The sequence below is a fragment of the Bubalus bubalis genome, chromosome 12, assembly GCF_019923935.1.
Source record: "Bubalus bubalis isolate 160015118507 breed Murrah chromosome 12, NDDB_SH_1, whole genome shotgun sequence".
Classification (NCBI taxonomy): Eukaryota; Metazoa; Chordata; class Mammalia; order Artiodactyla; family Bovidae; genus Bubalus; species Bubalus bubalis.
In genome coordinates this window covers 102,330,816-102,350,926 of record NC_059168.1, presented here as the reverse complement: position 1 = coordinate 102,350,926, position 20,111 = coordinate 102,330,816, and the positions used below count along the sequence as shown (strand labels likewise).

General features: G+C 49.9%; 1 protein-coding gene across 3 annotated transcripts in view; it reads left to right on the top strand.

Moving 5' to 3' along the window:
• Positions 1 to 19,714, top strand: part of TSC1 (TSC complex subunit 1) — a 52,118-nt gene extending 32,404 nt beyond the window's left edge. For 2 of the 3 annotated variants that reach the window (XM_044926486.2, XM_025261940.3), the window contains exons 10-23: positions 194 to 306; positions 645 to 756; positions 1,082 to 1,194; positions 2,935 to 3,004; positions 3,418 to 3,522; positions 3,773 to 4,331; positions 5,383 to 5,426; positions 5,997 to 6,163; positions 7,149 to 7,331; positions 8,190 to 8,300; positions 9,117 to 9,239; positions 13,600 to 13,787; positions 13,874 to 14,035; positions 14,370 to 19,714. In XM_044926486.2, the coding sequence (XP_044782421.1) occupies positions 194 to 306; positions 645 to 756; positions 1,082 to 1,194; positions 2,935 to 3,004; positions 3,418 to 3,522; positions 3,773 to 4,331; positions 5,383 to 5,426; positions 5,997 to 6,163; positions 7,149 to 7,331; positions 8,190 to 8,300; positions 9,117 to 9,239; positions 13,600 to 13,787; positions 13,874 to 14,035; positions 14,370 to 14,880 (2,561 nt within the window). In that variant the 3' untranslated portion in view covers positions 14,881 to 19,714. The remainder of the gene's footprint in view (positions 1 to 193; positions 307 to 644; positions 757 to 1,081; positions 1,195 to 2,934; positions 3,005 to 3,417; positions 3,523 to 3,772; positions 4,332 to 5,382; positions 5,427 to 5,996; positions 6,164 to 7,148; positions 7,332 to 8,189; positions 8,301 to 9,116; positions 9,240 to 13,599; positions 13,788 to 13,873; positions 14,036 to 14,369) is intronic. The other variant, XM_044926487.2, reaches the window with a different exon arrangement.
• The last annotated feature ends 397 nt before the right edge of the window (positions 19,715 to 20,111 follow it).

Here is a 20,111-nt window from a genome sequence, read left to right as displayed (position 1 = left end):
GGAGTAGGTTGCCATTTCCTTCTCCAAAAGGGTCTTTTAAATGCTATTTTATACCCGTGGACATTAGGAGTCCCCTCAGCCTTTTTAAATGTAGGGAGCTGAACGCTATCAAATGGTCTCGAGGACCATTGTTCTTTGTCCGAATGACTGGAGCCCCACGCTGACCCCATGTGTTCTTTCCCTTCCCTTGTAGGGAATGCTACTTCTACCCCCTACTCTACTTCTCGGCTGACGTTAAACACGCCAGGGCAGCTACCTCAGACTCTGAGTTCCCCGTCGACACGGCTGTTAGCTGAGCCGCCACAAGTACGCTGTGGACTCGTGTGCCTGCTTTCTTCTCTGCCTGCTGGTGAAGCTGGCCTTCGGGGTCAGGGTTTAGCCTGCGGTTGGGAAAATCTCTCACTGCTTGTTTCAGGAGTTAGTTTTAAGGATGCGTCATGTTTGCAGAGAAAGTTAACTGTTGCCACTTGGGTTTCTCTTGGCGTCTAGGCTTAGAAAATGCGATGTGTCTCTTGATAAAGCCTTAGTAAGATTCCTTTTCCCAGTTGAAAGGCTAAATTTAAAATGATCGTTGGTCACAGGCTTGTACCTCGGGAGGTGGTGGTGTTTGATTCTTGTTGTTGACCTGCCTGTTAACTTCCTAGGCTACTCTTTGGAGCCCATCTGCAGTTTGTGGGATGACCACTCCTCCAACTTCTCCTGGAAATGTCCCACCTGATCTGTCACACCCTTACAGTAAAGTCTTTGGTACAACTGGTATGTATGGCCTAGGTTAGGTTTGGCTGATTGGTTCGGGCCTGCCTGTTATAATAAGGAACAGTCTCCTCTACGGTCTAAGAGTTTGAGAGCCTCTTGCAGTAGGGAACCTAGTTTTGATGCCTAATACAAATGCCTGGAGCTTTCAGAAGTTCAAGTGAGCCTTAAAAAAAAAGACAGGCTGATATAGACTCTCCAGAAAGTGAAGTGTAGCAGCTTTCTTTGCAGTACTAGTTAGGCTGGGAAAGAAGAAAAAGTGGCGGTTTTCCTAATCGTTAAACTGACAGTGTGTTTGTGTGTGTGTTCTGCTCTTGTCTTGGAGCAGGTGGGAAAGGAACTCCTCTGGGAACCCCTGCAACCTCTCCTCCTCCAGCCCCACCCTGCCATTCGGATGACTACGTGCACCTTTCACTCCCACAGGCCACGGCCCCCAAGAAGGTTTGCCGGGCTCGTCTACTGTCCCCTCGCCCACGCACAGAGACTTGCTTCCAGCCTCACTTTGGGAAACCTTTTATGCCAGTTAGAAGTCTGACCTAAAATGTAATGGGTTTGAATCAGATCAGTTGAAAATAGACCAATCAGCAGCTCTCAAAGAATGTGGTCTGCTGACCCTGAGGATCCCCAAACCTTCTAAGAGACACTGCCAGGGCAAATCTGCTTTCATAGTTACTCTTACGTGGTCATTCGCCCCTTTTTTCTGCATTTATACTCATGGCATAGAAACAGTGGTGGGTAAGATGGCTGGCCCCTTGCTCTTCTAGTGGCGTTGCATTCTTCTTCCTTGATGTGTTCTTTCTGTTTGGCAGAAGAAAAGAAGCAACAACCAAAAAAAAAAAGTGCCAACCTTGAGTATTCTATAGAAAGAACCCACGTGTTTAATATTGTTTGTGATAAAACAGGAAGTAGACTTAAAGCAGTCTGAGTGCATACCAACACGTGGTGGCTTCCATACACGCTTGTGACATTATTTGAGTTGAGAGCTGAGCTGGTTGCTCTCTCTTATGCAGCAGCAGTCTTATTTGAAAGGATAACTGGCGACAAACCACGGTTACTCAGACTTGAGTATTAGGCAGGCAGTTAGCTTCTTAGATGACAAACTGGCTCTGTCACTTGAAGATGAACAACTGACGGTCTTTGTTGCCCATGATAAAAACGTGCAATTAGAATATTAAAAACTCGTATCTGCCACCAAGTGCTTGATAGTGCCCCTAAGTCTTTCATGACGAGATTGAAAAGTCTTGAGAAGCTTGGTTGATAGTTTTGAGTTTTCAATATCATATAATGAAATGTTTTAACACTTAGAAGATGTGCACAGCTTGGTGAGCCAGTGTTCCGCCCGCCTTGTGTGTGATGTTAAAGACCCATATGTAGATAATACCTTTGAGGGGCAAGGGAGACCAGTGGATCTTACTTAACACGGTATGAAGAGTGAATTGCGATGGCTTCAGGTTCTGCTCCATAACTGACCTTGAAGAAGAAATACCCTTGTCGAGTTTCAGAGTAACATCAGAGATGGCTTTCTGCAGTTATCTAAAAAATCTTTCTGCTTTTTATATCTGCTTATCCGTGGGGCCTAGAGTTTTCTTCCTATGCTTTAGCCAGAATAACATGTAACCCAGCAGAGCAGAGACAGCCATAAGAATCCAGCCTCCTTCCATTAAGCCATATATGAAAGAGATTGCAGAAATGTGAAACCACTTGACCCTTCTCACTAAACTTACCTTTGTTTTGGGAAATATAGTTATGTTTCATAGAAATATGTCATTTATGTTTACATGGGTTGGGTATTTTTTTGGCCATGCTGCACAGCTTGTAGGATCTTAGTTCCCCGACCAGGGATTGAACCCGCCTCCTCAGCAGTAAAAGCATGGAGTCCTAACATTGAACCACCAGGAAATTCCTGGGTTGGTTAAGTGAATTAATATTTTTAAAATTCTGTTTTAGTTTCTGGTGTAGTAACTATCAATAGATTTAGCCACATAAACAAAATCCTTGAGCTTCTTAGTCACTTTTAAGAACAGAAAGGCATCCTGACACCAGTTTGAGAACTACTGGGCTAAACTTTAAACTCCTTTATAATATACTAAAATTTGAGGAGTTTAGGATATTTCTCTAGCATTAGAGACCATGCACACAATTTTCTGCCTTGTGATATATAAATGGTATCTGTCGTTGCAGGAAGAGAGAACAGACTCTGCAAGGCCCTGTCTACACAGACAACCCCATGTTCCGAATGACAGAGGATTAGGTAAGGCCTCTGGATAATGGTGGACCTTGCTTGACTCTTGATGGGTTGCGTTATAGTGTGGAAACAGGGAAATTCCAGAGCACCACCAAACACTGAAGCCCAGAGATAATGAAAAATGTAATTCTAAAAGCCAACCTCATAATAGCATCCCATAAAAGCTGCTAAGTACTTGTGTCTTGAGCTGATCAAACCATGGCTTTATCTGTTCTCTGCAATGTTGAGAAAGAATGGAGAGTTTTGATTCTGTGGTACCTTGCATTGGCTCATTGTAACCTTCTGGCTCTGGGAGCTCCAGAAGAGAGCCGTCTCCCCGTCTTCTTCAGCAGGAGAGTCAGGGTGGGCCTGCCCTGTCAGTGTGAGCAGTTCTCGCGGGCATGGGGGTCTCCAGCGTGTTTGTCTTGTTTTCTCTGTAGAAGAGCTGCACGGAGGCAAGGGATCTGTCACTCTCAGTGATCTTCCAGGGTTTTTAGGAGACCTGGCTTCTGAAGAAGACAGTATTGAGAAGGATAAAGAAGAAGGTAACGTGTGCAGGGTTCTGGGCTTGTGGAGATGCTGCACATTGATAAAGCCCTCATTTTCTGCCCGAGAACCGGGACTTAGTATCAACATGCACAGGATTGCCTGCTTTTTCTTCCTTTGGGGGAGGGAGATGGGAGTTTTGTTCTGAGCCCTGTGCCTGGTCCCTTTGGGTGGCACAGGGCAGCACACAGCCCCACACTGCCCGACCTGACCCGGATGCGCCGTCTCTTCCCTCCTCCTTCCTTGCAGCGGCCATATCTAAAGAGCTGTCTGAGATCACGACGGCCGATGCCGAGCCCCTGGTTCCTCGAGGAGGCTTCGACTCGCCCTTCTACCGGGACAGTCTGCCGGGCTGCCCGCGGAAGACCCTTTCAGCTTCCTCCAGCACTCAGGGCACCAGCGCGAACCCTGAGCCTTTAAACTCCTCCCTGGACAAGTCGGGGCCTGACACACCAAAGCAAGCCTTCACGCCCATAGACCTGCCCTGCGGAGGCACCAGGGAGAGCCCTGCCGGAAACAGGGAGCGCCAGGCCTCTCTGGAGGCCAGCATCCTCACCCCCAGCCCCTGTAAAATTCCACCTCAGAGGGGAGTGGGGTTTGGCAGTGGGCAGCCTCCCCCATACGATCATCTTTTTGAGGTGGCATTGCCAAAGACTGCCCATCATTTTGTCAGCAAGAAGACGGAGGAACTGCTCAAGAAGGCAAAGGGAAGTGCAGAGGAGGACTTCACGCCCTCCGCCTCCCCTGTGGAAGTGCTGGACAGGCTGATACAGCAGGGAGCGGATGTGCACAGCAAGGAGCTCAACAGGTGAGGCTCTGCGCGCGCCTGTGTCTGCACTTTCCACTTGGTTAGGAACTACGGGAAGTGGGTGGGTGGAGGCAGGAGTTCCTCTTCGTGTGCTCCCCAGAGGCAGCTGGTTCTCCGTTTGGTCAGGGTCCTTCTAGCCCGTTGCCTTTTCATACCTGCGAACGTGCATGTCCTCTGTGCATGCTACCCTCAGGCCATTCCGTAGATAACTGGCCAGGGAGAAAGGAGTCTTCTACGCATAGACCCCCCCTGCGCTGTGAGCAGGCGTAAATGCTTTCATGTCTGCTCTCTGACACTTGAGGATGAGCTTACGGTATTCAAATAATATAGAAATACTGGTCACGAAGTCGCCTTCTCCAGCTACAGATTTGTTGTTGTTGTTCTATTTTGGTACAGTAGCCCATTAGATGGAAAATAAAATCTACATTTCAGTGCAAGGTCAAGGTGGCCTATCTCCACTTCCTGCTCGCACACAAGGGTTAAGAACCCCTCTGAACGGCTGTTTTCAACCCTTTTTTACTATGGTTTTCAAAGGTGACCTAGGAAAGGATAAGAGAGTCACTGTCCATAGTAATGCTGTTCCTAAACAGGCTCTTAGGGGGTGAGGGCTTTCCTTTTTCTTCTGCAGAATAACCTAAGTGAAATTTGACAGGTAACTGTCCTGTTTAAGGTCTGTCTTAAGTGAAGTTTAGTGTAGTAGACGCAGGTGAATCATCTGCTGTGTCCTTAACCTGGACAACAGGAGCTTCTCAGCAGAGAGCCGCACTCTGTGTGTGGTGCAGAGAGGGTTGAAAACAGCGCCCAGTGTGTTTATCTCTCCCTGCGTGAGGAGCCGCCCCGCATATACAGGCTGCAGTGTGAGCTCTGAGTTAGGGGCCTCTCCATTCTGGAGATGCTGTCATGCTTACTGGGGGCTCTGACCCGCTCTGTCCCCGGTGGACTTCAAGTTTGAAACTGTCTCACGCCTCTGGCTTGTGATCACAGAGAAGTGATCTGCCTAGTTTTTCCAGCTGAGATTAGTAACTTTGTTACTCGACAACTTTCTTCCTAGGTTGTCTTTACCCAGCAAGTCTGTCGACTGGACCCACTTCGGAGGTAAAGTTGTTACTTCAGCTCCAAATCCAGCTGGCAGGGATCTGCCTGCTGGTGGCCCTTTCTGTCCTTGAAGGAGGTGCCCCTTCCTGTGCACTCCAGCTGGGTTATCTGCTTGGCTACATAGTAGCTCACATGTTGCAAAGTCAGCATTTCCTATTTTTGAAAAGTGGCAAGGAGCCCAATGCTTGAGAGCAGAAGTGCAGGAAAGCAGCCCTCACGCCAGGCTTCTCCCTAGAAAAGATCCAGGTGAAGTGAGGGATAGTAGGAAGATACCCGTGCAGCACGGAAAGGAGTCTTCAGTAGACACACATATAATCGTATTCGGGGAGATACACAGGGCTCTCAGGCATCCTGCCTCATGCCCCTCCCTCTGTGTTCCTTTCAAAGGGAGATAGGTAGCAAGCACTGCCCCCCCCCCCCACCCCCCAACCCCCAGTGACTGGGAGCCAAGTGGTCATTGGCAAAGCGAGTGACTTCTTCCTTCAAGAATTGCATTAAGCTCTGGGCGGGGCCTCGGTTGAACAACATGTAAAAGGCATCTCTGCCATCCTCCCTCTGCTTTAAAATCAGGCTCTCCTCCCTCAGATGAGATCCGCACCCTCCGTAACCAGTTGCTTTTACTGCACAACCAGTTACTCTACGAGCGTTTCAAGCGGCAGCAGCACGCGCTGCGCAACAGGCGGCTCCTGCGCAAGGTGATCCGGGCCTCGGCTCTGGAGGAGCACAACGCTGCCATGGTGAGCCCCGCGGGGCGGGGCGAGGGGCGGGCTCTCCATCTGGCCCCTCCCACCGGCTTCTGGGGGTCAGCCCGTGAAGGGCCGCATCCCCACATTCCCTTGCAGCTCTTGGCACCCTTGGGGACAAGTCATTTTTGATGTTTGTTAGTCTATAATCGGCCGTGATGATAGCAGAGGAGAAAGGTGATTTTGTTTCTCCAGATGTAAAACCAGCTCTCGGGACACAACTCTCATGACAAAAACTCATTGTGGGGTGGTGAAGCCAGTCAGAGCTGGACATGACCTTGGCTCCACGGCCCTGTTACCTTTGGAAAGTAATGGAGCTTTTGGAGGCCCCTGTCACCCGTTACGTAAAATGAGAGTAGTGATAGCATCTCCTTCTTAACTGGGGATGCAGAGAGCACCTGCCCAGTGCAGGGCAGGGTGGGAATCCAGTGTCTGTCACTTTAGTGACCTTGGCCGGTACCAGTGCTCACATCAACACTGGGGGTTGTGTGCTGAGTCGCTTCGGGTCCGACTCCTTGCAACCCCAGGACTGTAGCCCAGCAGGCTCCTCTGTCCATGGGATTCTCCAGGCTAGAATACTGGAGTGGGTTGCCGTGCCCTCCTCCAGGGGATCTTCCCAACCCAGGGATCAAACCTACGTCTCTTACATCTCCTGCGTTGGCAGGTGGGTTCTTTACTACTAGTGCCATCTGAGAAGTCCAGTGCTGATGGTTAGGACTTCTGAAAGTATTGGGAGCAGGCTGATGGCTGAGAAAAGTTCTTTAAGCCACTTTTGATCCACTGGCTAACGTGCAGTCTGGAAACCCTTGACCAAAAGCCAAGTTAGACAGCAGTGAGCTGGCAGGTTCCGGGTCTGCGGTTACAGCCTCAGGGTAGCTTGTGACTGTTCAGGTGAAACGTCTGCAGTGTGCGTTGAACTTGAGCATCACTGCCCAGGCTGGAAGGCAGCTAAAATGATGGCCTCTTTGGTGTCTGCTAGAAAGACCAGTTGAAGTTGCAAGAGAAAGACATCCAGATATGGAAGATTAGTCTGCAGAAAGAACAAGCCAGGTACAATCAGCTTCAGGAGCAGCGAGACACAGTGGTCACCCAGCTTCATAGCCAGATCAGACAGCTTCAGCACGACCGGGAGGAGTTCTACAACCAGAGCCAGGAGCTACAGGTACGAGCTGCAGAGCCGGCCAGAGAGGGCGTGAAAGCCCTGGCTCGTCTGAGGTCACGGTGGCGGGGCTTCGTGTCAGGTGCTCCTAGGGGCAGAGGTCCCTGGCTTTCCGAGTTCACAGTTCTTTCAGCAGTACAGTAACTGTGTCCCGCTGCTCCACAGCTGAGAGAAACACCTGGCAGTTCTGCTTATTAAGTAGATCCAAACAGTTTTGGGTTTGGGTCCTAGCAATTTGAGAAAAAAAAAAAACATTGAAAATAATACACATGCATTTTTTTTCAGTTTTCAATTTTATTTTTGAATAACCACAGCTACTTCCGCATGCTGAGTGTGCCTATGGGCGCTGCAGAGTCTCAGACCTTGGAGTCCTGAGACACCGGCGCCCTGCGTCCCTGTTTCACGTTGCTTTCCTCACGGTGACGCGTATTGCAGCAGCTGCCTGAAAGCGCACACGACAGCTGGCTCTCCAGCCCTGAGCTGCCGCCGCTGGTGGTTCACATCGTGACCAGCAGGTGTCGCTGTGTCTCCCTCAAAACTACAGCTAGCCCCGCAGCGCCCCTGTGAGTCTGCTGTGTAGCCCTGGGGCTCTTGGGCGCACCGTTTGGTAACTGCAAGGCTTAAGGTGGTTTGTTTTTGTTTTTTTTTCCCTTTTGTTAATTAGTCAGAAACTCAGAAATTAGCTGTAACTGCCTTTTTTAAAACTAAGAAGTTAGCTCTAAGTGTGATGGCCCAGGAATAGTAGACCAGCCCAGGCCTGAGGCTTTCCCAGCTCTCTGTGGACTGTGGGCTGAGGGCCGGGTGCCCGGGGCCCAAGCTGCCACTGCTCTGCATGCGACTACCTGGCGCGTGTCTCTGCAGACGAAGCTGGAGGACTGCAGGAACATGATCGCAGAGCTGCGCGTGGAACTGAAGAAGGCCAGCAGCAAGGTGTGCCACACCGAGCTGCTGCTCAGCCAGGTGTCCCAGAAGGTGAGGGCCGCTTCCTCCTCCAGGCAGGACTTGTGCAGTACCTGTGTGTCTGTGTCAGGGGTGCCCGACTTCCCCTCTCCCAGAGGACGTGGGGCAGTGTCTGGAGACAGTTTTGGTTGGCATCTTTGATGCTGCTGACATGGAGTGGGCAGGCAGGTTACTCCTAAATATCAGGCAGTGTGCGGACAGCCCTGCAGCAGGGAGCTGCCCAGCCTGAGCCCCGGGAACTCCTTCTCAATATTTGTTCACGTAAACGTGAAGAGTTCATTCAGCTTTTTGATCCATGATCTTTTCTTCTCTGGGAGTCATTGCACTCTCTATAAATTGCTTACTCAAGAACCGGTTGGGGGACTTCCCTTCTGGTCCAGTGGTGCAGACTGCGCTTCCACTGCAGGGGGCAGAGGTTTGACCCCTGGTCAGGGAACTAAGATCCTGAATGCTGGGCATTGTGGCCAAAAAATAAAAATAAGTTAAAAAAGAAAAAGAACTGGTGGGTTTTCCCTGTGACTTTATTCCCCTGGGCCTAACATCCCTGCTGTGGGGTTGTCTACGTATCCATCTCCTCCAGGTGTCCTGTAGGTGGCCAGTTTTGACACGGAGCATTTGCACTTCTTCCCCTTTGCAGACAGACAGTTTTGATGTGCATTTCTGTCCATTTTTGTTGCCCTTGGATGCCTCCATCCCCACTGGCCACTGTGCCATGTCCAGTGCCCCCGCCCTGAGTAGTCTGCTCCCAGTTGCTTCCCTGATTCCTGCCCCTTTGCAGGCTTTGTGTCATCAGCTCTTTCACTTTGCTTGTTTCTGTGTTTCGGTTAGCTCTCAAATAGTGAGTCGGTCCAACAGCAGATGGAGTTCTTGAACAGGCAACTGTTGGTTCTTGGGGAAGTCAACGAGCTGTATTTGGAACAGCTGCAGAACAAGCATTCAGACACCACCAAGGTATGTGGGTTCGGGAGCCAGACCCTGCCTGGGATGCTCTTACGACCCAGGCAGTGTGTCTGTGGCACAGGCTAGAGAACGCTTTATGAACTATTTCCTAAAAAGTGTCTTGGCAGCCCTAGGGTCATTTCCACCTCTCCTTGGCCTGGCCACACAGGCTCCTTTCGGCTGTCACATGAGCTCGTTTCCCCTAGTGGGCCGCTTCAAAAGTCAGTCAGGCAACAGATAAAAGCACCTGATGGTAATTGGGACAGAGTAGGTGATGAAACCGTGTTCTTTCTCTTACCCGTGCTCCCTTGAAACAGAGACAGACAATGAAATAGCTTACGGAAGCCAGTTCTGTTTAGAGCTCTCAGGGATGTGGGTTTATTGCTGCACATATTTTTTTCTCCTTCGTGATGCTGAATTTAATTTCAGCAGGTGGTGGTTCAGTCCTGGCAACCAGGCCAGCATCAGGGTGATCTCCCATTAATTGGTGCCTCGCCAGTGGTGTCGAGGCACAAGTTTCACGTCACTTTATAAATAGCCTAGGGTAACATCAGAGAGTGAGTTGGGATGGAATTTTAAGAGTAAATGCTTAGATGCTTTCTGTCAGTAATTTCTCCATCACACATAGGCATTCTCTGAGGTTTCTTGGGCTTGTGCTTTATCAACTTTTTTTTTTTTTTTTGGCCAAATAAAGGGAGTAGTCTTAGAACCAGAGAGATGTCATTTCCCTAAGAGTTACTCCTTACTTCTCAGCTTCTCTCAACTCGATTCAGATTCCCTTTAGAAGGATGTTAAATGTGGAAATGTCTCTAGAAACCAGGCCTCACTTATTTTAAAAGTATAATGGCCTTGGAAGAAGAAAGAAGGGAAAACAGGCCTGAGGAACTAGAGGACTTCTGATAAAGCTGACTCAAATGCACGAACATCTCCCTCGGGAAGTGTGGCTGGGTCTGCGGTCCTGTCTTCTGATTGGAACACGTGAACTCTTGGGACCTTAAGCAGGCCCCCTGACCTCAGTTCGTGAAAGGGACATGGTGACACTGACTTGTAACAAAAAAGACTTCATGGCTTAACTGTAAAGAGTGTCATTATTTAGCTTGACAGACAGGCCCGAAGCAGGTGAGTTCCAGGTTGGTAGGGTCAGTTGTTGAGGGACAGCATCAAGGAGCCTGATTCTTTATGCTGTTTTGCACCCACCCAACCGTATCTTGTCAGCCTGTGCTCCTGGTTGCAAGGTGTGTGCCCCAGTTAATACTGTCACAGGTAGATGTCAGGATATCCCGAGGAAGAGGAGAACATCACTGCCTGCTCTCACTGCACTGCCCTGCACTGCCCTGCACTCCAGGGCTCTCATCCAGGAAACCTGTCCCACCAGACCTCCCCCCTTCTTACTGGCCAAGATTATGTTCTCTGTCCAGTAATGCTCAAAATTCTCCAAGCCAGCTTCAACAGTATGTGAACTGAGAACTTCTAGATGTTCAAGCTGAATTTAGAGAAGGCAGAGGAACCAGAGATCAAATTGCCAGCATCTGTTGAATCATAGAATAAGCAAGAGAATTCCAAAAGACATCTGCTTCATTGACTATGCTAAAGCCTTTGACTGTGTGGATCACAACAAACTGTGAAAAATTCTTAGAGATGGGAATACCAGGCTGCCTTACCTGCCTCCTGAGAAATCTATATGCAGGTCAAGAAGCAATAGTTAGAACCAGATATAGAACAATGGACTGGTTCCAAATTGAGAAAGGAGTACGTCAAGGCTGTATATTGTCACCCTGCTTATTTAACTTATGTGCAGAGTACATCAGGCAAAATGGCGGACTGGAAGAAGCACAAGCTGGAATCAAGATTGCAGGGAGAAATATCAATAACCTCAGATATGCAGATGACTCCACCCTTATGGCAGAAAGCAAAGAGGAACTAAAGAGCCTCTTGATGAAAGTGAAAGAGGAGAATGAAAAAGCTGGCTTAAAACTTACATTCAAAAAACTAAGATCATCGCATCCCATCCCATCACTTCATGGCAAATAGATGGGAAACAGTGACAGACTTCATTTCTTGTGCTCCAAATCAGTGCAGATGGTGACTGCAGCCATGAAATTAAAAGACACTTGCTCCCTAGAAGAAAAGCTGTGACAAACCTAGACAGCGTATTAAAAAGCAGAGACATGACTTTGCTGACAAAGGTCCATCTAGTCAAAGCTATGATTTTTCCAGTACTTATGTATGGATGTGAGAGTTGGACCATAAAGCGATGAAGAATTGACGCTTTTGAACTGCGGTGTTGGAGAAGACTCTTGAGAGTCTGTCCCTTAGACAGCAAGGTGATCCAACCAGTCCATCCTAAAGGAAATCAGTCCTGAATATTCATTGGGAGGACTGATGCTGAAGCTGAAGTTCCAATACTTTTGTCACCTGATGCGAAGAACTGACTCATTGGAAAAGATCCTGATGCTGAGAAAGATTGAGGCAAGAGGAGAAGGGGACGACAGAGGATGAGATGGTTGGATGGCATCACTGACTCGATGGACATGAGTTTGGGTGGACTCCAGAAGTTGGTGATGGACAGGGAAGCCTGGCGTGCTGCAGTCCATGGGGTCACAGAGAGTCATACATGACTGAGCGACCCCATGGACTGTAGCCGCCAGGCTTCTCTGTCCATGAGATTTCCCAGGCAAGAATACTGGAATGGGTTGCCATTTCCTTCTCCAGGGGATCTTCCCCACCCACTGAGGGATCAAACCTCCGTCTCCTGCGTTGGCAGGCGGGTTCTTTACTGCTGAGCTAGTTTGTTCACTACCCTGTGCTGAAGTATGGAGCCATCGACCATAACTGGAATGGCCACATTATCCAGTCCCAGTCCTGAGCTTAACTCCATCCCCTTCTGGCCGAGGAGGCATTAAGCTTGCTGGTCATCTTCATGGAAAAAGTGCCTTCAGGGATGCTCATCTCCTTGCTCCTTGTGGTTTATTATTTTCTTTAAAAAAACAAATGTACATTTCATGTTAAGCTTATCTTACCACAATTAAAAAAAAACACACACCACACAAATGCAGCACATGCATGTTAGAAAAGTGTCCTTTCCACCTCTTTGTCTGAGTGCCAGTATACACTTGCTGTTGCCATCGGTCAGGAGGCAGGCTGTCTTCTGGCACGGTTGACAGGCCTCACGTATGTGTCTGGTCTGCAGATGCTGCCTTGCCCGAGCAAATCTGGTCGGTCCCCTTGCGTCGCTGGCTTGATCTTAGCTGGCGTTAGGAGAGAGCGGGGAGCGGGATAAAACCACCCACAGCATACTGATAGCTTATGGTGAACAGTGCTGGATTTGTGACCTCCAAAGATTTAGCCTCAGGACCAGGGACCAGGCTTGATCACTCGAGAGCTTTCGTGTGGCAGAGTTTTATTAAAGTAAGAAAAGGGCCAGAGAAAGCCTCTGACAGACATCAGAGGGGGACAGAGAGTGCCCCTCTTGCTAGTGTTAGCAAGCGAGTTATATACATTTTAAATTGGTTATTACAGTTAATCGAAAGAATGTCTCAAGGTTGTAAACATTTTACCAGACCCACTCCCACAATTTACATTTTAGAATAACAGGATTAGAACTTAACAACAGAAGGATCCTACCAGACCCACTCCCATAATACAAATTCTAAAATACTAGGATTAGTCAGAAGGTTTTCAGGAAGGAGAAACTGTCTCAAGCAGGATGCATTAAGTACAGAGTTTAAACTGAGTTGTTTGTTGTCTAATCATCAGTTTGAGGCCTAAAGAGAAGAAGATTTATGTGACTAAGACTAAGGAATGTAGAGGAAAAAAAGTTTGTCCTTTCCTCCTCCTTGAGAATTCCAGACAGCTTTCTGCTCCTCAGGGACCCTGGACTTCTTACCAGTCTGCCTAGGAATTGACTCCTCAGCACCACCACCTGAGATCGTAACTGGATATTGGCGTGTTTTCAGAATGTATATATCTACATAGTTGACCATACCATACACATGGCTTTCATAGTCTTTTACTGATATATATCATTTAAAAAATTTATTGAAGATGTATTTTAATTTACTTAACTGTTTCCTTAACATTAGACTTCACAGTGTTTGTAGTTTTTTTCCTTCTAAATATCCTGTGAAGGTTACTTTTGTGCCAGAATGTCTATTTCTGTTTCAGGTAATCTCCACAGGGTTAGATTTCAGGGAAGCATTAGTTGGTTAATACTCACTGCCAGCTTACTTTCCAGAAAGTTGACTAGTTTCTGTTTCCACTAGCAGTATACTGATGTTTTCAGTGCTTGTTAATGTAGGTTTTTCAAAGTAGATATGACATGTTCATTTTCTAAAAGTACTAACTCCAGTTCCTTTTTTTTTTCTTTTTTAAGGAAGTAGAAATGATGAAGGCTGCATATCGGAAAGAGCTAGAAAAAAACAGAAGCCACGTCCTCCAGCAGAATCAGAGGCTTGATACCTGTCAGAAGCGGATTTTGGAACTGGAATCTCATCTGGCTAAGAAAGACCACCTTCTTTTAGAACAGAAAAAGTATCTAGAGGATGTCAAACTCCAGGCAAGGTAACTGTGGCGGGGGAGGCTCCTGCTGCAATGTGTTTACCGAGTAGAACCTCCTACACTCTGGCGGTGGGGTCCTTGTCTTTCAGAGGACAGCTACAGGCTGCAGAGAGCAGGTATGAGGCCCAGAAGAGGATCACCCAGGTGTTTGAATTGGAGATCTTAGATTTATACGGCAAGTTGGAGAAGGATGGCCTCCTGAAAAAACTTGAAGAACAAAAACCAGAAGCAGCTGAAGCAGCAGAAGAAAGGTAGGAACGGAGAGCCAGCAGCCGTGGCCTGGTCGGGAGGCTGCACCGACGAGCTCTAAGCTGCGTCCCTGAGGGCCCAGCTGTCCTCTCTGCTCCTTCTCCTGGGCCCCGAGTCGCTCAATAATGGTCCCAGGGAGCATTTCTATTTAAGATCGCCATCTGATGTTCACGTGCTCTCGCGCGTGTGTCCTCTGTTCTGGGACACAGAGTGGGCCAGCGGAGTTCCCCATCGGCGTGAGCGCGTGTCTGTGTAACCCCACGCCTCCCCAGTGGGACTGGAGTGGTTGGACGCCGCAGCCGCCAACCCCCTTCCTCCCCCTCGGATTTCTTACAGGCTTGACTACTGTCAGGACGGCTGCTCGGATTCGGTGACAGGGCACAACGAAGAGGCCCCTGGCCGTAACGGTGAGACCAAGCCCCCCAGGCCCGGCGGCGCCCGGGGCGGCGGCGGCGGCAGAGGTGGCGGCAGCAGCAGCGAGCTCTCCACCCCGGAGAAGCCCCCCAACCCCAGGGCGGGCCCGTTCAGCAGTCGGTGGGAGACGGTGGTGGGTGAGCCCACTTCCAGCACCCCCGCGACTGTGGGCTCACTTCCCAGCTCAGAGAGCTTCCTGGGCATGAAGGCACGAGAGCTGTTTCGTAACAAGAGCGAGAGCCAGTGTGACGAGGATGGCCTGACTGTCGGCAGCCTTTCCGAGACCCTAAAGACAGAGCTGGGCAAAGACTCGGGTGTGGAAGCCAGGGCCCCCCTGACCCTTGATGGCCCGCTGCCGCCTGCCCCAAAGCCGGACAGCGTGGGCCAGCTCCGCATCATGGACTACAACGAGGCCCAGCTTGAGCACAGCTAGGGATGCTGGCCGTCAGTGTTAACTTGTGTGTCGCTGGCCTAGACAGGAGGTGTGAGTGCCCGATTCAGAGCTTTCCTGTTTCCAGGGCTTGAGGGGCGAGCTCCTGCAGAGGAAGTGGGATGGGGATCCTTTGACAGTTGACTGAATGCAGAACGGTTTTCGGATCTGGCATTGCAGTGCCTCTTCACTTTCCCTTCGGCCACCCCAAACCCTCTCTTCCATTTACCTGGCAGTGTGTGCTAGCCCGGGGGCCAGGGTGTGTTCCTCACTAGCTTTATTTCCTTCCTTTCCCGCCCCACCCCCAAATGGTTGCGTCCTTTGAACCTGTGCAATATGAGTCCAAATTGAACCCTGGAGTCTGACACACCACCCACACCTTTCCTGAAGTTCAGTTCACTGGGCAGACTCCCTGTGAGCCTAGGTCACTGGTGGCATCGCAGGTAAGTCCAGTCCTGTCCCTTTCCTGGAGGACATGGCGTGCAAAGCTGAGCATCTTGACATGAGAGCTTTTACATGAGATGTTGTCACTGCTTTTGGTTTTAAAGTCCAGCATCTAAAGCTGCAGAGCTCAAAAAACAATGGTTCATTCTCTCAAGTTCTTTTGGCAGTTCTGATAAGCTTCCTAGAAAGTTCTGTGTGAACAAAGGCCTGTTGTTGGAACAGTGTGGAGCTGGCCCTGTGGAGACTGTTCCCCGTGGGGCACGCTCTGTCCCCTGCCCCAGTGGAGACGGCTCCCCGTGGGGCATGCTCTGTCCCCTGCCCCACTACCTCTTGTTTACGTGGCGTTGGCGTGAAAGCTGGGACTGTTCTGCGCACAGGCTGGGGTGGGGGCGGTCAGGCCTGGGCCCTGCATGAGAGGGCAGTGGCTTAAGCAGCTCCCTGAACAGGAAAGTGCTGTGCATGTGGATGCGCCCTGCAGGCGGGGTGCTGCTGGCCTCCTGCCGCAGCGAGCCTCTGAAGGTCCAAAGAGTTTCTCCCGAGTTTTCTGACCATCATTTCTCAGGCTGTGAGAGTTGCCTCACTGTAGTAGATTCTACTGGAGACAGCTTTTCACTCCAGTTCCTACTTTCAGGGGCTGACCCTGCAGGGAGCTGGGTGTTGCTCCCCGACCCCCGGCATGAGTTGGTCTTGGCAGAGCATTAAAACAGAGTCCTGGAGAGGGTTGACAAAGGCTGATGTCCTGGACCCACAGGGCCTGGGTGCATGTGCTTGGGAGAGGCGATAGCAGTCAGAATACGGGGGCTGGCAGAGAAGCCGAACCCAGCAAGTGCTCCTGAAATAAACGCTAGAAGCCTGGGTTGTTGCCTGGGTTTCCAGCTGAGGCCCGGGCAGAGAGAGGCTGGTAAGGAAGAGCCAACGACCTTGGCATCTCTCTCTTTCAAAGTGTAGAAGGGTTCATCCATGAAGAGGGAAACAGCACGCTGTAATGGTACGGAACTTTAGTGCGTGTGGACGCTTCAGGCACATGAGGGTGAAGGTCTCTTTTTTTAAAGCGTGGCAGGAGTTCTTAGCATCCTAACCAAAGGGAGCTGGAGAGTCAGCCTCCTTGTCCCCGTGGCTGTGCAGGCAGCAGCCCTCCTCGGGACGGAGTGTTCGGGTGTGACTGACTGACCGACCACAGCCTGAGGGAGGGGTGCCCAAGCACGCTCAGCCTGGCCCAGCCGGCTCCGCGGTTGCCGCAGGATGCCGACTGGAGTACTAACGATGCCACACATCTAACTCAGCTGTTGGCAAAGGAGAGCTTAGGAATGCACGCATGCTGGTTTCCTAGTCCTGCTTTATTTAGGAAAGAAAGGCGTGAACAAATTCAGTAAAGAAAAAAATGTTACAAGATTAACTGTTAAACCTGGTTCTAAATGCTCATCCCCTGCCCAAGCCCAGGAGATCCCTGCCACAGAACAAAGATTCCAGGCACTTACAGCCTTTATCCTCACTGGCAAAAGCAAGGAGGCCAGTGTAAAAAAAAAAAAAAAATTTTTTTTTAATGGGCAGATTATAAAAATACAGAGAAGGAGGCAGCTGTGTGGTGCAGTGGACCGGGACCCAGACAGGAGGCCCTTGGCACACTCCTCCAGCTGGAGCGTCTGTGTTCTCAACCTTCCAAGAATGGCTGACCCTGAGCAGCTGTACTTGACTTCTTCTGGGCTCTCGGAGGCCGTGGGTTGTATGCAGCTAAGGTTGGGGACGGAGGCCTGGGGTCATGAGGAAGTTACCCGGCCTGAAAACGTAGGCTTTCATCTTCCAAAGGACCTGAGGTGACAATAAAGTTAGATTTTCAAAATCATAGACCTGCTGAGACTCAGCGGGTTGGTTGATTAGGCTGCAGTGAGTGTGTGTTTGTAAGGATGGAAAGGGGACAGTGGTAGTGGAACTCCCAAGAGAGAATTTAGGTCCAGGGACCGCCAGGGCAAAGGCCGGGGAACTGGCGCTGCCTGGTTGAGCCTGTCCCGAGACAGATGAAGCAGTGTGGTGTTCACAGGCATTAGGGTTAACCTCCACCGGAGTCACCTGGAGCAGGCCTACCTGCCTCAGAGTTGTTTGGCCAATGTCTGTAACCTGATGTCCACCTGACGCTAACCAGGGTCAGCACAGACCCTGGGAAGACTGGGGTCTGCTTCTTGGGAGCATGAAATGTTGTTTTAAAAGGGAGCACTACAGAATCACGGGGGAGGGGGGGTGGTGGGGGAGTGGGGAGAGGGAGGAAGGTGATAGCATGGTCTCTATAGAGAAAACGAGCTCCTGAACCTATCACCGGTGAAGAAGCACATGGATCTCTATCAGACAGAACTTTCATGAATTAAAAAAAACCTTGTGGCAAGATTCTGCTACAAGTCTGAGATTTGTTACTGTGGAGTTGGAAGAAATACCAGAAAAGTAACTGAAATCCCAAGTTAGGAGAAGGAGATCATTTCTTGGGACAGAGGTTTCCTTGGAGATGAGCGCGGGGACCCTCTGTATGAGGTGGGTAGGTAGACGTGACCTCCCTAGCTTTGTCAGCAGTTTTTCAGGAGCGAAAACTGCCTAACCTTTGGGAATACGCTGCTGCTGAATGTTCTTCCTAGGCTCTGTGAGTGGAGAGAGACGACAGATAAGCTACTTTGTGAGCCAGAATATGTGTACTGTATTTCGAGGGAGATAGTCCAAACTTTTATTCTTGAAAGATCAAACTGTTAAAAGAGGTCCCAGAAGCCACTGACAGTTGCAGAGGTCAGCACCCCCGCAGGGCAAAACCAGGACGGGGGCAGAAGTCCAGAGTTGGGCCAGCCCTATTTAAGGCAGCACGTGGCATGTGGTTTCCAGTGTTTTGGTTGAGAAAGATAAAACTCTTAGTAGTTTTGCAGAAGAGGATAAATGATTGTGAGGACGAGAGAGGGTCTCTGGAGACCACAGAGGTTCACACTCACAGTTAATTAAAAAAAACAGTGTTTCTGTGTAGAGAAATGACAAAAGTGCTATGACCGGCCAGTGTGAATTCTCACCAAATGCTAGAGTATACTGCCTGAAGCCAGGAAGAAATAACCGAAGAACAAGTGAAAAGAGATGCTGCATGAAGATGCGGTTTTTCTGACCAAAAGCAAAAAGCAATAAGACACGGTAGAAAGTGTGGATGGGTCTAAGGAGGGATTTGAAAACTCAGTCCGGGGCTGCTGTGGGCTGTGCCCACCTTGTGCTGATGTTCTCCGAGAGGCCAGCCCTGTCCTCAGAGTGGCCCCTGGGAGCAGCCCGTGCCCACCCAGAAGTGTGTGTCTCCTGTGAAATGACCTGAATCAGCATGTCTCACTCTGGGAAATTTCCCTGTTGGAGGTGTGAGCTTTAAGACTGACCAGCAGTGAGCGTGGGAAGGTGTGTCTGTGTCTGCGTCCAGTTCTCTGACACGTGCTCCTGCCCGCCCCCGCCCCCTTGGTGGCACTTGATTAAGCTGTTCTCTAGCCTGGCCCCCGCCCCCACGCGGCTCGTTTCCCCGTCTGTGACTGACGTTCCCCAGAGGTGGCGGTGGTGGGGGGAGGCATGCCTTTCCGTCTTCTCCACGCTGTCCTGCAGTCCGTACGTGCCAACCTGAGAGGAGAATGAATGGTTGCAGCAGCTGCGAGGGGAGCCTGCGGGGGATAGTTGAGCGTCTGTGCCCGCGATGGCTTTTGGCCTTGAAACGAGTTCACGAAGGCAGAGGGGCTTTCTCTTCCCCTTCCCATCCCAGTGCCACCAAACTGTCCATCCTCGGGGATAAGTAGACTAGTTGAACTTGGAATAGATCTTTTAGAGGAAACCCCCACCCCCCCCTTCCCAGACCAACTCCTCCCCGTTTCCCCCCTCCATACAGTGTGTGTACAGGAGGGTACGGCGCTGTTCTCGGCAGCACAGGCTTTGGCTTATCGGAGAGGCAGCCAGGCGTTTTGCACTAGGAAAAATCAGTGGTCACTTTTCAGAAAGACGTCTATGGACCATAAATATATTACGGAGGAACAGATTTTGCTAAGACATAATCTAGTTTTGTAACTCAATCATGGATCAACCACACGTGGCTACCTTGCAGTTTAAAGGGGGTCCCATCAGTGAAAAACAGATTTTTTTTTTTTGGGGGCTGACTGCTTTTAGCTAAATTTAAGAAAGTCATCTCTTGTCAAAAGGTTTCCACCTTCCCATCTCGATCTTAAAAGCATGTCAAACAATCTACATCAGATGCCAAACACGTGAACTGCAAGAGAAAAATGGTACAATCGTAGTGAATGGGAATCTGAATCAAAAGGGTTTGCTGTCCTTCTCAGAATGTTCAAAAATGTCAAGGCAGTTGCTTGTGTTTAACTGTGAACAAATAAAACTTTATTGTTTTGCACTACTCTGCTGTGTTGACATGAAGTGGCTCATGTCGGCCTCTGAGGGGCTTCCAGGCTGAGTGGGAACTGGCCCCGGGTCCGGACTGCTTGGTTATTTACCCCAGGTGCCGGAAGGGTGCTGACAGGTGGAATCAGACTTTAGTCCCTGGAAGAAAGACCTTTTGTTCTGGCAGAGCCGCAGATTCTACCTGTGTCTCAGATTGGTGCCCTCTCCCCAGAGTGTGTGGTGGAGGTGCGGGAGGGGTGACCAGTCATCTCTAGCATACCGGCTTTGGTATGTGCCTGCCTGCCTAGGGGTTGGCTGGCACATGGGGTTGAATACAGTCCTTACAGCTGAGCCCAAACGACACTGAAGTTGTCAAGCCTTGCCGAATGTGTCTTGCGAGTATGCCGAGGAGA